General features: G+C 43.1%; 1 protein-coding gene, 2 non-coding genes and 1 pseudogene across 3 annotated transcripts; 2 read left to right on the top strand and 2 right to left on the bottom strand.

Annotated features, from left to right (window-relative positions):
• Positions 1 to 5566: 5566 nt before the first annotated feature.
• On the bottom strand, positions 5567 to 5648 carry trnal-uag (transfer RNA leucine (anticodon UAG)). Its single transcript has one exon. It is a non-coding gene; the product is annotated as a tRNA-Leu (tRNA).
• A 4606-nt stretch (positions 5649 to 10254) lies between these two features.
• On the top strand, positions 10255 to 10566 carry LOC148664128 (histone H4). Its single transcript, XM_088631480.1, has one exon. It carries the CDS (start codon positions 10255 to 10257, stop codon positions 10564 to 10566), a length of 312 nt encoding a protein of 103 aa, XP_088487606.1.
• A 306-nt stretch (positions 10567 to 10872) lies between these two features.
• Positions 10873 to 10928, bottom strand: LOC148664129 (U7 small nuclear RNA). Its single transcript, XR_015939029.1, has one exon. It is a non-coding gene; the product is annotated as a U7 small nuclear RNA (small nuclear RNA).
• Positions 10929 to 14993: 4065 nt separating this feature from the next.
• On the top strand, positions 14994 to 15147 carry LOC148664130 (U1 spliceosomal RNA; annotated as a pseudogene).
• Positions 15148 to 16922: the final 1775 nt, after the last annotated feature.

Here is a 16922-nt window from a genome sequence, read left to right on the forward strand (position 1 = left end):
TGACTGGTGGAGTCTTTTCTCGAATCAAAAAAAAAATCTCTTACCGTTTATTTTGCCAGCCGGTAATATTTCTTCTGCACTGATAACCAAGAACTGAATTTCATGTTTCGCAAGCTGTGTGAATTTCATCAAAAACAAGTTTTTGAAAGGAAATGAACACATGCATTTAACAAAATCAAGCCCTTTGTGATTGCCCGAAATGGTACGTTCTGTATTACAAGATAGGAAGAAAGACACGGCTGGGATTTGAATCACAGTTCTTTTGTTCAATAAAGAGGCACTTTAACCAACTAGGCTACGGTGACAGGACCACCATCACCTTTTACAGCCTCTTGGACACACCGCTCTGAGACATCTGCGTTCAGAAAGCGCTGAACCTGCTCTCAGAGCAAATTGCCTCTTTTACATACAGTAGCAGCCCCGACACTGAGAAACGAAGAGAACTGGCTTTTATCTGGCATTTTTCATGTCCAATGCGTTTGACATCTAACAAGGGCGACAAAGTTCTTCTGCAACATTATTTCTTCTTCTTTTTTATTTCTGTTTTTATTTTCATAGAGAAAACGTGGACCGGGAAGTGTTGTGTTGAGAAGAAGTGATTTAACATGATACGTGACCTAATTTATCGGAGCAAATGCTCACCCAGCAAGGTCTGGAGAAGTTGGAGAGTCTGGTGGATGTGATAATTATACGGTGTTGTGGAAGAAAACAGTCTTTCTTTGAATTCTCAGTCAATCGGAATTTCAGTGCGAAACATAAACCCCTTGTCTGTATTTAAAGAGATTATATTTAAAAACTCATAAAAAATCAGAAAACACATGTTTCTCACTTTGAAATTTTAGACGGAGCGGTGCATTACTAGTAGCGGCGCTGAGCACACTATGGGGGAATTCAGGTCATGTGAAATGCCAGCGGTTTAATAAACAACGCGTCTGATTTCGGATCATAAGATTCTAGGTTTGACTTCTACCTGGCTCGTGTAAATTTTATTCAAGCTCCTCAGTAATAGATGTATATTATGTAATGAACCGCACCTGAAAGCAAACGTTGGGTCTGTTTCCTTTGTTTTCCAGCATGAAATAGCAAATCGTTACAAAAAGCACCTGCTAATGTCCAATAGCGGGTTTTGTTTTCAAATTACATTTTCAGGCTTCAGACACTTTTTAATAAAACAAAAGTGTCCGGAAACTCATTAACTTTCAGGTTTGCTTGAACCTGTATTAAAAAAAGTTATCTGAAACTTCCGGGATTCCATTATCTGATGTAGCTGTCTCTAAAGTTGGACGTGATGTTAAGCAGATGTGAACTGTGCCTTTTCTCTTAAAAAAAAAAAAAGTTCTTTTTTCCCCTCCACTCCAATGCTGGAGACTGTAAGCCTGTGTGAGCTCCACACTGCGTGTCCTGTACTGCTCTATTTTGTTTTGATTATCTATGTGGTGTACAGATAGAACTCAACTGCATGGGGTGAATTCCGTGTTCAGGACCAGCAGAACCTGAAAAAGTAACAGCTGACCTCGACATGATTTGAACACGCAGCCTTCAGACCTGGAGTCAGGCGTGCTACCGTTGCGCCATGAAGTCACGGTTGTCAGTGCTGTTGAATTTCCCAAAGGAGACAAATCAGCTTCACAAAAAAAAAATCTGTGAAGAGCGCAGCTCTGCGAAGAGAGTCTCTTCTTCCCAGACCACATTTTATTCTTCCTGCGCAGCTCTTGTGCAGGTGTTGTTCTCAATTACAGTTCCAGGAACACTGATTTTTTTTCTATTTTTTTTTAATTAAGTACCCCATGGTGCAACGGTAGCACGTCTGACTCTAAATCCCCAAGTTCATTTTCAAAGTATATCGGAGTCAACTGATATTGATCAGGTTCTGCTGCTACTGAACCCCCAGTCTTCACCTTAAGGTTCAATTCCTCAAGCCTTTTGACCTTATATGTCCATCCCTTCTCGTCAAAACTCGTATTTTCACAGAGTACCCTTCAGAAATCGCAGTATAGAATGAAAAAACTCCAGTAGATCTCGGCCGCTGTTGGTGATTTTCCTTTAAAAATAAATGAATCTCTGGAAATTTTACGGAGTGTATCACTTTCACTGCAGCCTACATACTACGATACAGTGCGTGCTAATACTTCAGTGGACACAAGAGATACTCTGTAATTCTATACCACTCTATAGGAATGCGTGCTACGGATGCAAGTGACCAATTGTATTTAAAAAAAGCTATTGTATCTCCAGCAAATAGGGAGAAAGGAGAATGTGCGTGATTTTGGAACAATGCCAACATTGTAAACACAGGAATGCATAGAAATACGTGCTACGAACGCAGGCAATCTTGTGAGCACACGAAAGCGTGATAGAAAAATATTTAAGAACTGTTCGAATTTGAGAAAAATACACCGAGCGTCTCTGTGTTTCGCTCCCATGCGCATGAAATAAAAACTTTAAATAAATACAGAAATAAAAACGGAAACGCGGAAAAAGCTTGCGGATTGCTAAAGCAGGTAAGCTACACTATTTTTGAAGAACCTTATTTACCGTTGGCAAAAGAGCTGACACGTATTATGTGTGGAAAAAAAGCTGCTAAACAGCTCGACCTGCTGCCCCCCTCCCCCTGAAAGACACAGTCATTCATAGAATTATTGAAATGAAGGATTATATCAAACGTACACTGATAGAGCGCGTTAAGATGAGCAGATGTTTTTCACTGCAATTAGATGAGTCTGTAGTTGATTTGGCCAATTTGCTCGTTTACGTTAGATACGAGTTTGAGGGTATGTCCCATGAAGACTTTCTGTTCTGTAAACCGCTACCAACAGGAACTACAGGAGAGCACATATTTCAGCTTCTGAATGAATTTATCGAAGAGAATGACCTCGACTTGATAAAATGCGTCTGAGTTTGTACAGACGGTGCTAGAGCAATGACAAGCCGACATAACGGTGCAGTTGCACGAATTAGAGAGGTTGCTCCAGAAATTAATGTACGCATTACAACATCCACCGCGAGACCTTTGCCATCAAGAAAATGCCTGACGATTTAATATCTGTTAGACTCTGTTGTGAATTGTATCAAGGCTCGAAAAATTAATTCACATCTCCTTTGCTCAACTAAATAGGCTCACTCCTCTCACTGAAATGGTGCTTTTTTATTAGTTGTTGTTAATGTTTTTTTTTCTGTAAAATACTTTGAGAAGCCACCTTTAAAGGCGCTATATCAAATAAAGTTCATTATTATAATATTTATTATATGTATGTGTGAGTATGTGCACGTACACTCATGTTGGTCATTGAGAATTTCTGGGGTTCCTATGAGATGATGACTTGTAGGTGGTACTTGGATGCTTTGGTTGGATTAGGGATGGTACTTGGTCCAAAAAGTTTGAGAACCACTGCTGTAGATACTTTATTGATCCCATGAGGGAAATTAATAAAGCTTATCCAGCTGGCTTTTATGTTTCACACTAAATTGCGATCTTGAAACCAAAATAATTAGAAATATGGAACACAACCATTGTTCTCCAAGAAGGAAAGCTGTTTAACACTGACGTCACTCCTTTTTATTTAACCCAGATTGTGAAGACAACTCCACCCTATCAAAGGAAAATGTTGCACAAAAGTTGGAAAGCACACTCTGAATCCATCTGTACTGTATATTTGATTTCCGTGAACTGTTCAAGGCTGCTTGGTGCTTCGCAAGCAAGTCATGTTCAGGGAAGAAACTCAGCTTAGAGAACTACTGGTGCATTTTCACTCATTGAATTTGATCTTTGTACTCTCTTGTCATTCTCAGCTATAATATTTCAAAATTACAGTTTGGATTTGTTGGAAAACTTCACAGGCATTATTAAGTTAGGACTGTACAATTGTATTTTAATATCTTGGTATATTAACCTTCATTTTAATATGGATGTAACCATAAATGTTGTACTTTTGTCGTACATTTTAACTGAGGACGCACGACGACTATTATACCTTGTGATACATGCAAGACATCTGTAAACGAAGATGTAATTAGTCAAATTGGCAATTAACAGAAAACCACAATTGTATAATATTATTTCTCTATGTCGATGATCAGTTGAAGGATTTGAAGAAACTATATATTATTCCTCGATATCGATGATCAGTTGAAGGATTTGAAGAAACAGCAGCGATAGCAGGTGATTTTGGTTTTGAACCCATCTTTACACCTCAATAATCCATTTGTCCTCGAAAAAAGAAAAGACAGGCATGTTTTGAGTCTCATAATGATCATCTTCTCGATCCAAAGAAACATATAAATTTGATTCCTTCCGTAGTATTTTGGATTTTCTTACGAAGATCTCACGAAGTATTGCCAGGATCTATATTTAGCGTTCGGTAGTGATAACACTGCTGATATTGATTGAGTAGAAATCTATGATGTATTGACAACTTTATCTGAAGCGAGAAGTCCTAGAACGCTGTCTATGAAGTGTTAGGATTCATACCAAGATATACTTTTTGTTTTCAACCCAAAATGCTGCTATTGCATTAATCATTATATGAACTATACCCGTTTTGGTAGCTTCTCTGCATGATTTTTCAAAACTGAAACTTATTACAAAATTATTTAAGATCAACCATGACAAAAAATTATAAATCAGGACTAATATTAATATCAACTGATGTTACTACAGAAAAAAAGATTTAACTGAAATATTAATAAGACTATTTGTGATTATGTCACTTCTCTGCTTCAGCAAGGTCAATATAAGACTCTGAAAGTAGTAAAGCAAAACTGAACTCAAAATCATATTAGGAATTCTGAGTGATATCTCCATACAGGTAATCCAACAGAACATTGAAATATTTGAATATCATCTCTCTGTAGATTGCGCTGCTTTTAACCTAGAGTAAAACTATTGGATTGAAGGAATGCTAACCGCTGGGTTGAAATGTATAGTTGTTATTTGGAGAAATCTGTAAACTCGTGATCTTATATGTTTTAAAAGACAGCACAGGAAAAAACAGTGCTGATTATTTTCCGGAGACGGAGCACTGATGACCTATCTGAGCTAATCGATAAAACCCACCCAGTGGATACTCTAGCAGAACGTCAAAGAACATTCACCTTTGTATCCAAAGAAACCACAGGAACAACATCAGGTAGCACAATCAATTCCCCTTTTAAATCTTTCCTGTAAGGTATGCTATGTGAATTCATGAAGTTAATCCTCTGATCTCTTTTGAGCACGAACAAAGTATTTCTGATGGAGCGCTCTGTTCAAAGATAAGCTATTACCCCTGCCAACGATTCGGCGTGAAGAATTAAAAGTTTCACAGACAAAAGCAGCTCACCACCACAGCCAATATTAAATTTACTTGCTGGTACACTATCATGTGCACTGCCTCAAAAGTGATCTCGGCAGATGTTGTTCCCTACATAAAGCTGAACGTGCCAAAAATAATTTTTGTTGAGAAAACAAAATATTTTTTCTGCCTTGATGTTAAGCCTGTCTTTTAGAAAGTCTATCTCTAAACACCTCCCGCAGCCTAACAAAAAGTGGTTTTACTGATCGTATTGCAGGTCTTAAAACACTAACATTTGGCAGCGGTGGGATTCGAACCCACGCCCCCAGAGAGACTGGAGCCTAAATCCAGCGCCTTAGACCGCTCGGCCACGCTACCTTCCTCCATGCCCATCTTCCTCACATTCCTGGCTTGGAAAATCCCGGGGCTTCAGCTCTTGTCGTCGGATCTAATGATATCATGACATGTGGAAGTGACTGCACCTTCATCTTCCGAGATGCTTTCAATAGCACAAATGCTACTTTCACCGGCACAAACATAGCAATAACGAAAGAGGTGGGTTTCATCCTTTGTGCTGTTTGTAGGGGCGCAACTCTACATCGATCTACTGACTTGAAGAGCAAAAATCAAAATCCTCTGCTATTACTGTTGCTTTTTTCATAGTTTCTTTAAATCCTTCATTTGAACATAGATTTTGAAGGATATTGCTGATAATACCACATAAATTGTGGTTTTCTTGTGATCGCCAATTTTTTTCAAATACCAGCCTTTTTTACAGTTCCTTGCGTGTTTCACAAGGTATAATTGCCCCCCTCGCATCCTCAGCTAACATATTTTAAAATTACAATAGATTATACAGCATGCATGTTTACATTTATATTAAAATTAAAGTAAATATACCAGAATACATACAGTGCTAACCCAATAATTCTTGTCAGGTTCTCCAACAAATCTGCGTTGTTATTTTAACATGTTTCAGCTGAGGGTGCAACAGGAGTATAAATGAATTTTCCCGCCAGCCGTTCAAAGACCAAATTCCATGAGTGAACATTATTTTCTCAGAAGTTGCCGGCATTGGACTTTGCCGGTGGTATTGAATTATGTCCAAACTGTTGTAGTAGTTCCTTCTTGAAATTCGACACGTGCAAAGCACTCGTAATATCATAGGTGTTAAAGTTCGCTGAGTCTATTCGAGTCATGGTGTGTATCCCTGCCTATCATTGGGAGACAGGTAGCTTTTTTACACTCAGATTCCAATCTTCAATGCTTTGTGTGAGAGCTTACATAACTTTCATTTTCTCACATTTTCTGACGACTGTTCCAAAGGGGCACCCTGTCAATTCCGAATACTTTTCAAAAATCTGCCTGCATGTTTGATTATTGTCATTTCATTTAAAAAAAGTTCAATATTGATCATAACTAAAGAAAATAATGATCATGAACAAAAAAGGGATAAAGATGCGAGTCGATCTTGAATCACAGCTGGGTGACACGGGCTTCTGTTCTGATATGGTTGTATGAGAAACAGGAGGAATCGCCAATCTCCTATAGAACATGAGTTGAATCAGGAGTGAGACATTTCGTATACTCGTGCATATGTCAACGCCTGACCTACATCGTAAAACTAACATTAAGTTGTCAGAGACATTCATTTATATACAAACAAGAGACAGACCAAGTAATAATTCTACATTAGTTCAGGTGGGTAAACCTGAACTAACTAACTAATAAACCTATTAATAATTCTACATTAACGTGTCCTACACTGATCAGACTAATTGACATGGTCTGATTCAGAGCCTGTGCAGTTTGTGCTAAGTACAACAACGACAGTTCTGAACCCTCATCACCGAACTGAGCACAAGTTCAGCTGTTCTCCAGTTTTGTTACGCATGGTTTTTCATTGCAATTGAGTTCAGAGCTGGAGCTGATCTCCAGACAGTACAGTGTTTTGGGTAAGTTGTCGACGCAGGAGGCTGCAGACAACTTACCCAAAGTGTTTTCTATAGCTTTCAGGTGCAGTTCATTTATATAAAAGAATGTAAGTGGTATAAATTCAACAAGCCAGATGGCAGTCGAACCTATAATTTTTTGACACGAGGCCTAACGCGTTATTCATTACGCCACTGACCCTGCTATTATAGTGTTAAAAAAACGCGTTTTCTACGTCTGTTTAAAAATCACTAAAAAAGACAAAGGGCTTGTGTGTTGCGCTAAAATTCCGCTTCAATTCGAATGCAAATAAAAACCGTTTTGTTCCGTGAAATCATACATTTGTCACATCCTTCATACTATACTTCTCTCTTGTATTAGTAAAGCATTTTGATTTAAACTGAACAATATATTGTAACGCAACAAGGGCTCAGGCGGGCGCCATCGCCGCATTAGGCTCGAACCCGGGACTCCCATGTCTCTCTGCAGCGACCCAGCCCGGTGAGCTAAAGAGCGATCTCCCCACAACCCACGGGCTGTGGTCCTGCTATCACAGGGAAGGGCAGTGACGTCACCTGCTCTGGTACACCGGCTCTTACACAGTGCCTGTCGGCCGTAAGCGTTACACTATGAAAGGTTTCATCTATACACTTACACATAATAAGTATACGAATAAATACTCGGAAGAAGCCGCAGCTCAGGTATTAGAGAGATTTAAAATCGGATCAGAGGATTTAGAGTCCAGACTGCAAACCAATAGCTGACACAGGTCTTTTATAGAACCGTTTTGAATTCCTCTACTTTGTCCACGTGACGTCATTGTCCTGCTCGCAGCCGAGCCCGACACACGTCTGGTTTCTGTCGCTGGGCGCACACCCTGCGGTCCATGCGGGTCCTGATACCCCAGTACAATGACGGGGACGCTAAACTGTAAACAGGTGCCGTCCTTCGGCTGAGACGTAAAACCAAGGTCCTGACTCTCTGTGATCATTCAGGAGAATGGTGGTGGTGGCGGGGAGTCCCCATTACCTGTAAAGCGCATTGAGTGGAGTATCCAGAACAGCGCTATATAAGTGTAAGCAATAATGATTATTATTATTATGTAAAATGCAATAAAAAATAAAACAAAATATCAAACTTTGATTCAAAATAGATTAATATAAAACTGATAAAGCTAATGCTTTTTTCAGGGCTATATCTACTTTTTTTTTAAAAAAAGCGAAGTCTGTCGCGACTGAAAGTTAGAGACGGTATACCAGCGGGTGCCTTCATATCGTGAGCGTCAGTCTCGCCCGTAGCTGCGAGAAGGTTAAAAGCGCACAAGTGATTTGTCTTTCGTCAAAGTAACTGCCGGAGCAGTAAGATGCAGAGCACAATCCAGCAGCTGTAGACGATGTTCGGGGAAGAGCTAATTCTGTTTTCAGCACAGGGAGTGAGAATGAGCTCAGTCCGGCTCCCAGCAGAATCCATCCTGGTTTGGTTACAGTGAGTCTGAGGCTCTTTGGATCGTAACGTAAAAAAAACAATTGCTCACATCGTGTGACTTCCACGACAGGAAGGAAAGATATCACTTAAAAAAATCAGAACTGAAGATTTGGATCCGGGGCCTCATACTTATAAAATTATTAAAATAATAATTATCAAAATATCAGATTGTGTTTCTGCAAAATTTCGTGCACAGTACGCCATTTTTATCTAAAACAGTCACAACGAGGGCTTTACACGCAGTCTGGGGTATTTTCCCCTTTTATATTTTTGCCACTTTATATCGAACCTGTTATACTCCCAGAAGTGCACAGTAGCTTGTACTTTTCACCGCTGGTATAAACTGATGTGTGCCGTGTTTGCCTTTGTAAGCATTTGTTTAAAAAATAAGCTCACAATACGATAAAAACACAGAATGCACAAACTTTATAATACAACGATACAAAATCAATACCAAATCATTATGCCAATTAAGTAACTATCCTTTGAAAACAGAGAACACCTTTATATCTACAAAAAACTTGACATTTGTATGTATTTTTGAATTACAAAACAGACAGTGTAGTCCCTTAATTCAAAGATCAGATCTTGGCAAAAAAAAGACAATCAGACGTGGGCTGAATTCGGAACAGGAGCCTTTGCTTAGTCGATTATTGAGCTTTTGATCAATGTCTGAATAAAACAGAGCTGCTTTTTTAACTCTTTGATTAAATTACATGAAAAGCACCTTCCTTCGAGCCGGAATCAAACCAGCGACCTAAGGATTCCCTGTTGACTCCACTACAGTCCTCCACTCTACCAACTGAGCTATTGAAGAGATGCTGTGGCATTGCTCTCTGGCACATACTGCCCAATGAAGTAAAATGTGAAATGGGTGATTTAAATCCCACTTCGACATCAAGTTTCCAACTCGTTTCCTTAGTCTCATTTACCTTGAATTTAAGCCACGAACCAGGATTCTACTGTATAAACTTCCAGGGATATTACAAAATGTTTGATGGGGCATCAATCATTCCAGGCGGAAATTGATTCCTTTTTTTTCTCGAGGGATCATATTAAACATTTCATTAGTATCGAGAGGAGGATCACCAGTAGACACAAAACAAACAGTTTCTTTCTGTCTTTATTAGAAAGTAGCGTTTGTGCTACATTAATAATATTTTCGTGGAAATAAAGAAGTTGTAAATTTTAAAAATTTATATTTGAATCGAAATGTGGTTTTGAGTTAAATATTAGCGTGTTCATGTAATTAGTTTGTGTTTGTCATTACTATATATATTGCCATGTTACTAGAATTTGTAACTGAAGTTTACTAGTTGTGTTTTTTATGATGATTAGACATTTGAATACAATATTGTATATAATGTATAATTTGAACTACATATTGTTCAGGTGTGAATAATTGTATATTTTAAGAATACATTTCTAAAACAAATCATTGGCTTTATTTACTAGTTTCTACACCTATAAAAATCTTTCTTTGATGTATAATAGACATCAAAGAAAGATGTCTATTATACATCAAAGATGAGCAGTGTGTGTCGTGTTCACAGCTGATAACTAGAAGATGTCTGGAAGAGGCAAAGGCGGAAAGGGACTCGGGAAAGGAGGTGCTAAGCGTCACCGTAAGGTTCTCCGTGACAACATCCAGGGAATCACCAAGCCCGCAATCCGCCGCCTGGCTCGCCGTGGGGGAGTGAAGCGGATCTCCGGGCTGATCTACGAGGAGACCCGCGGGGTGCTGAAGGTGTTCCTGGAGAACGTCATCCGCGACGCCGTCACCTACACCGAGCATGCCAAGAGGAAGACTGTCACCGCCATGGACGTGGTGTACGCGCTGAAGCGCCAGGGCCGCACCCTGTACGGCTTCGGAGGCTAAACAGGAGCAGAGCTTCACTACCGGACCCCGACGTATAAACCCAAGTGACCCAGTGACATTTGTCACTGCTGACGTTGCTTTATGGGTCTATTTTCTATACTGTGCTGATCAATTGGAAATCAAATGGCAAAAAAGACCCGTTCCCGCAGCTAAGGTCAAATATTAGGAATCAAAACTGCTAGAGTGTATGGAAGCACACAGCTTTATCAAGATTTCCAAGTGCAAGATCTTTTTATTCATAAAAGACCCTATTTATGTTGTAGGAGAAATATTAATATTAATACGGAATCCTTTTTCACCAAATAAATGGGGTTCCTGACTTCAGAAAGCCTTCTAGACAAATACTAAAAGAGCAAAAATTCAATTTGGTAAATGAAATGAAAACACATACCCTACCAAACCTTGAGTACAGGCCATTCAGGATGATAATACAAAACCATTTATAATTCAACAAATAAAACCTGTCAACTGGTAATCATCACTTATCATAAAAAAATAAGTAGCAATACACAGTAGGGGACTCTTGGGTGCAAGTTAAATCCATGCAAGAAGGGGTTTAGTGTTATATTTCCAAATCAGATATGCAAATGAGAGATCTGGCCCAGCCAATCTCAAAGCTCCCATGGTATGGAATGGAGCTGCTCCCCTCTTCTAGTTATTCACACTGGAGTTAGGTTACATATTAGCACATTTCATCTAACAGTTGCTCCAGAAACAAAAACGTAAACAAATGATCTGGAATGTGACCACACCTATGAGAATGTAGTTCAACAGATAACTTGTAAACCTTGTCATAAGATGTTTTTTGTTCTACAAAATATACTTTATTCTGCAAAAAAAACATCTCAAAAGGAACATCTCACACATATTAACACTCCATGTAATAAAAAACAACGGCGGAACGGAGATTGATTGTCCGTTATCAATCTTTGCGAGTGGGGGCGGATTTGCGCAATTAAGAGAGTCCCTCCAAATCTACCACTTCCTATTGTCCTTTAATCTCTGTATAGGGCCCAAAGTCCATTCCAGCGCTCCCTCGCCGTGGGGAAACCCCATTTGGCGACGTGGTGCTTCGTCCTCCTCCTGAGGTCCGCCAGGATCCTCTCCTCCAGCTCCCTCGCCCCCCACTTTATGTTGTGCCGGATGAGAGTGTTCCTCGCCTTCCACAGTCCTTGTTTTGTGAGGGACAGTAGCAGCCCCCACAGGTCCTGTGTCCCCTTGTCCAGTCTGGTGGGTGCCTTCTAGAACTTTGGAAAGACAAGAACTGTGGGTATGCCACTTGAACTTGATCTTAGCCAAAAGGCCGATAAAATTGGATTCCAGCTCACTGGCCCTGCAAAACTTAGTTCAAGACTTTAAACTCTCAGACACATATAGATGTATATATCCCACAACAGCAGGGTATACATGGTCAGGGAGGAATAGCAGCTCCAGAATTGACTATTGCTTTGTGTCAGAGAAAATGAAAGTTGTTGGGGTCACTCTTCAGCCTGTCTTCTTCTCAGATCATCAGGCTTTAGGGTGTAGAGTGGAACTCAAGGGCGGGACTGTCTTTGGCCCAGGCCTCTGGAAACTCAACACAAAGCTGCTAGAGAACGAGGGGATTAGTATCCCGCTACAAGGAGAAACTATCACAGTGGCTGTCCTTGCAGTGTCTGTATGGGTCAGTAGGAGAGTGGTGGGAGGAGGTGAAGGTGAGGACAAAGGCCTTTTTCATGGCTGAGGGAAGGAAGGCTGCTGCCAGACGGAGAGGAGTGCTAGCCAGGAAACAGAGGCAGCTGCAGCGTCTCTACACGATGCTGCACAGTGGCTTCGATGTGCTCGAGGATATCACCCTCTTAAAAAAGGACATCCGGAGCATAGCGAAAGAAAGTAGTCGAGGAGTGCTGTTAAGAAGCTGAGTGCAGTTCTTGGAAGAAAATGAGAAGTGTACTCGCTTCTTTTTCAGGAAAGTGGTAGGCTCCAAGTCTGTCATGGAAAGTGTAGTTGATGAGGAGGGAAGAGAGAGAACAGAGCCGAGTGCTATCCTCTCCTGCACCGAGGCCTTCTACTCAAGACTGTACAGCTCTACAGAGGTAAAGGATGAAGAAATTCATTTTTTTACCTCAAAGCTAGAAAACGTTTTGAGTGAAGAAGATAGGGAAGTACTTGAGAGGAATTTGACAGTAGAAATGCTGAGACAGGCTATGGAGAGCTTACAAAAGGGGAAAAATCCGGGAGCTGACGGGCTCCCTAAAGAATTTTACTGCACCTTTTGGGATCTGCTTCAGGATCCGCTACTGCTCCTATTCGAGGAAAACTATAAGACAGAATTGCTGCCTGACTCCTTAAGAGAAGGCACTATCTCTCTCTTGTTTAAGAAAGGAGCAAAGAATGACATAAAGAACTGGAGACCCTTCAACCTGTTAGGCATGGACACTAAGATTCTGTCCAAAGCCCTTTTCCTGCTCCTACAAAATGTAGTGGCCTCACTGGTAGGGAAAGAACAGACTTGTGGGATAGCAGGACGCCTGATGAGCGACAACCTGGCCTTGTTGAGGGATGTCTGTCTGTACTCAGAGGATCGCTCCCTCCCTCTGTGCATTTTAGGTGTAGACCTAGAAAAGGCCTTTGACCGCCTAAACCGGCAGTACTTAACATCGGTACTTGAGCACATGAAGTTTGGCCCCATCATGAGAAAGTGGATTAACCTGCTGTACACAGGTAGCAACAGCAGAGTAATGGTTAATGGCAATAGATCACGCCCCTTTGAAGTCTGTTCAGGGGTGAGGCAGGGCTGCCCATTATCCCCCTTGTTATTCGTTTTGGCTATGGAGCCCTTAGCCTGTGCCTTGCGCCAGGATCAGGCCATTAATGGGATACCAGTGCCTGGAAGTGGGGGAGGAGAGGTAAAGACATCTCTATACATGGATGACGTCACCCTGCTCCTCTCTGACAATGCCTCAATTAGCAGAGCTCTGCAGTGATGTGATCGTTTCTCTTTGGCTTCCTCTGCAAAAATTAACAAATCTAAGAGTGAGATTTTTTATCAGAACTGGAGGGAGCCAAAAGAAGGACATGACCTCAGGCTGCAAGAGAAGAGAATTAAGGTCCTGGGGGTGTATTTTGGAGAAGAGATGGGAACAGTAAATTGGCAGAACAAATTGCCAATCTTAAACAAAAAACTGATGCAATGGAAGGACCGAGACCTCACCATGACAGGTAAGGTGCTGGTCATCAAAGCCGAGCTCTTGCCTGTCTTGAATTTTCTGGCTTCTACCTTCCCAATCCCACACCGTGTTGCGGCGGTGCTGAGGAGATTGATGTTTCAATTTCTATGGGGTGGGAAGCAGGAAAGACTCAGAAGGGAAATAATGTACAGGCCGCTACCCTCAGGGGGGAAGTCTGTCCCAGATATTGCTACGAAGCTGCTGTGCATTTTCCTGGCCTCTGTGCTGAGAGGCTTTGCAACAGCACCTGCAGCGCGTACCTGGACTTATTGTGCCAGGCTCTGGGTAGGTAGGGAGGTGTTCAGAGTGTGGGGTGTCAGACCCAAGCTGGATGTCCCACTCTCTGACACATGCCCTGCAATTTATGGGACAGTTAAAAGTTTTCTAAGATCTCACCCAATTCGCCATATTCCCCTCTGAGATGTCAGCGTCCAAAAACTGGAAGATTTCGTTGCACCCCAGAACAATAGGCAGACCCCTGTGGGCATTTTAACATCAGCCCAAACAAGGAAGGTGTGGAAACACACATCCTCTAAGTTTCTGTGCAACATTCACAGAGATTTAGCCTGGAGTGTCGTCCACCAGTGCTTACGGTACGAACTTTCTTAGTTCTTAGGCCTCACCCCCAGCCCTCGCTGCGTTAGGGTGGGCTGCGGCGAGGAGGAGACTGTGACCCATCTCCTGTGGTCCTGCTTTTTTGCTAAGGCCTTCTGGGCACAGTTTGAAGATTGGTTGCAAGCTCTCTCGCCCCAATTTACCCTGACCGCTGCTTTCGTCATATACGGCATCTCTCCTGTCAAACTTCCTCCTGACGTGTTTGACAGGATCTGGGCCGTGGTGAACAGTGGGAAAGACGCCCTGTGGAGAGTGAGGAACATGGGGCTGTTCAAAGGCATCGAGGTCCCAGTCAAGGCAGCAGGTAGCCTGGCCCTGTTCATCACCCGAGAGAACTATTACCTCAGAGATCTGTGGAGAGAAGGGAGGGAGGAAGCAGAAAATCTGTGGGAAATAGAGGGCATAGGTCAATATCTCAAGAAACTGTGAAAAACATTATCATGTTTAAGTAAAGAATGTGATTTGCTTCAGAAAAAAGAAATTGTTGCTATGTAACTGGTACCGTGTCAAAATGTAATAAGATGTGATCATATATACTGTTTTAAGTATGTATATTAATGTAAAGCATTTGTGATGCCCTGTATTTGATTGTGAAAAGGAAATAAAAGTTCTTAAAAATCGAAATCGAAATCGGTTCACCCAGAGCGAGGCTCGGCCATTGCACTCCAGCTGTGCTGACCCCTGCGAATTCCCCAAATGTGGGAATCTCGACTGCATAATTTCTGGTAGTGGGGGACTGTGTTCACGCTCTCCCCTGATGTGCTTGGTCCAATATCAGATACGGAAGAGTTACGACACCACGAGCTGCGATAGGATCCTAGTTCGAAAGGAGTCGATGCCACTGCTGGTTCCCGGTTTCTTTTAGTTAGAGGTCCGGAGAAGCATCTCAAGCTGGTTACACTTCTCCTTCCGGACATTCATTCCCTTTTCAAAGTCAGTCGTTTTGCTGTGGTCTGCATTATTTAGGCTGATTATCGAGGTTAGCCTTTATTTGGTCATGGGGGCCTCAGTACTGTGTGCTAATTCTAAAGACAGTTTCACCTGTTTTCTGATTGCTAGGTTCTGTACCAGTGCAGACATGTCAAATAGTGAATGACTGTACCTCTATTGTATCCGTGCTCAATGAATGAAACCAGTAATAAATGAATATATTGTAGCATTTATAGGTTCTTTTCAGAACAAAAGACCAGTAGAGACGCGATTAACAAACCAAGCACTAGCTTTATTTGTTAACAACCACACAAAACCAAACACAGAATATACACGCACATGAGGAGACGGAATACGTACACATCTTTATGGTGGTAATTACTTAACAACACGCTATACTCTTATAAGACTACACAGGGCGCTAGAAATACTAGGACATTATTTACACAGGTAGGGTCAGCCGCTGGTCATCGTGCTGACCCTCAGACTCTCCCCGGCTACCACTCCCAGCATGCCCAGCGGTACTACGAGGGCCTAGGGGCGCTTCCTCCTCACCACCAGGCGAGGGTGTTACACTGCCCCCACCTGAAGCGTCTGGCGTCTCGCCGACGTCGAACACCCCCCTCAGGCTGTACTCGTACTCGGCTAACTGCTGCGGAACCCTGCGTGAGCGGCTGCTGCGCCGCGGTGATGGCTGGCGACCCATGGACGCCCCACTATCGGCCGGCTCAAGCCCCGGCTGCTCCTCTAGAGGCTCCCCACACGGCTCCTCCTCCCGGGCCCGGTAGGGGGCCAGGCGGTCTCAGTGCAGGACCACCACTCTCGCCCGTGTTCGCAACCGGACACGGTAGCAGACCTCGCCCACCACCCCGAGTACCTCAGCGGGCCCCTCCCACGACGGCGCCATCTTAGGGCTGAGGCCTTTGCGGCGGCGCGGGTTGTACACTCAAACCGAGTCCCCGGGCTGGAAGGCAGGCCCCCTGCAGCGCAGGTCGTAGTACCGCTTCTGCCGGACCCCAGCCTGTGTCAGGTGGGTCCGTGCAAAGCTGTGCACCCGCTGCATCCGCTGCCGCAGGTCCCACTCGTAGTCCGGTCCAGCCGGTGGTGCCGACCCGTCTCCGGGCGGCGGGCCGAAGACCAGGTCCACCGGGGTTCGCATTTCCCGGCCCAGCATGAGCGAGGCCGGGGTGCACCCGGTGGATTCCTGGACCGCGGTCCTATACGCCCAGAGCGCAAGGGGGAGGTGGCGGTCCCAGTCCCGTTGGTGTAGGGACACCAGGGTGGCCAGCTGGGTGGCGAGCGTCCGATTAAACCGCTCCACCAACCCGTCGCTCTGGGGATGCAGCGGTGTGGTCCACGTCTTAGTGATCCCCAGGCGCTGGCACACTCTGGCGAAGACCTGGGACTCGAAGTTACGCCCCTGGTCACTGTGTAACTCCTCCGGCACCCCCAGCCTGGCAAACATCCCCTCCAGCAGTGCATCGGCCACCATGGGGGCACTCTGGTCCGGGAGGGCGTAGGCCTCCGGCCACTTCGTAAAATAATCCATGGCCACCAAGACGTAGCGGTTCCCGGCCTCGGTGCGCCGAAACGGGCCCAAAA

The sequence above is a fragment of the Lepisosteus platostomus genome, chromosome 5 (genome assembly GCF_059453375.1).
Source record: "Lepisosteus platostomus isolate fLepPlt1 chromosome 5, fLepPlt1.hap1, whole genome shotgun sequence".
NCBI lineage: Eukaryota > Metazoa > Chordata > Actinopteri > Semionotiformes > Lepisosteidae > Lepisosteus > Lepisosteus platostomus.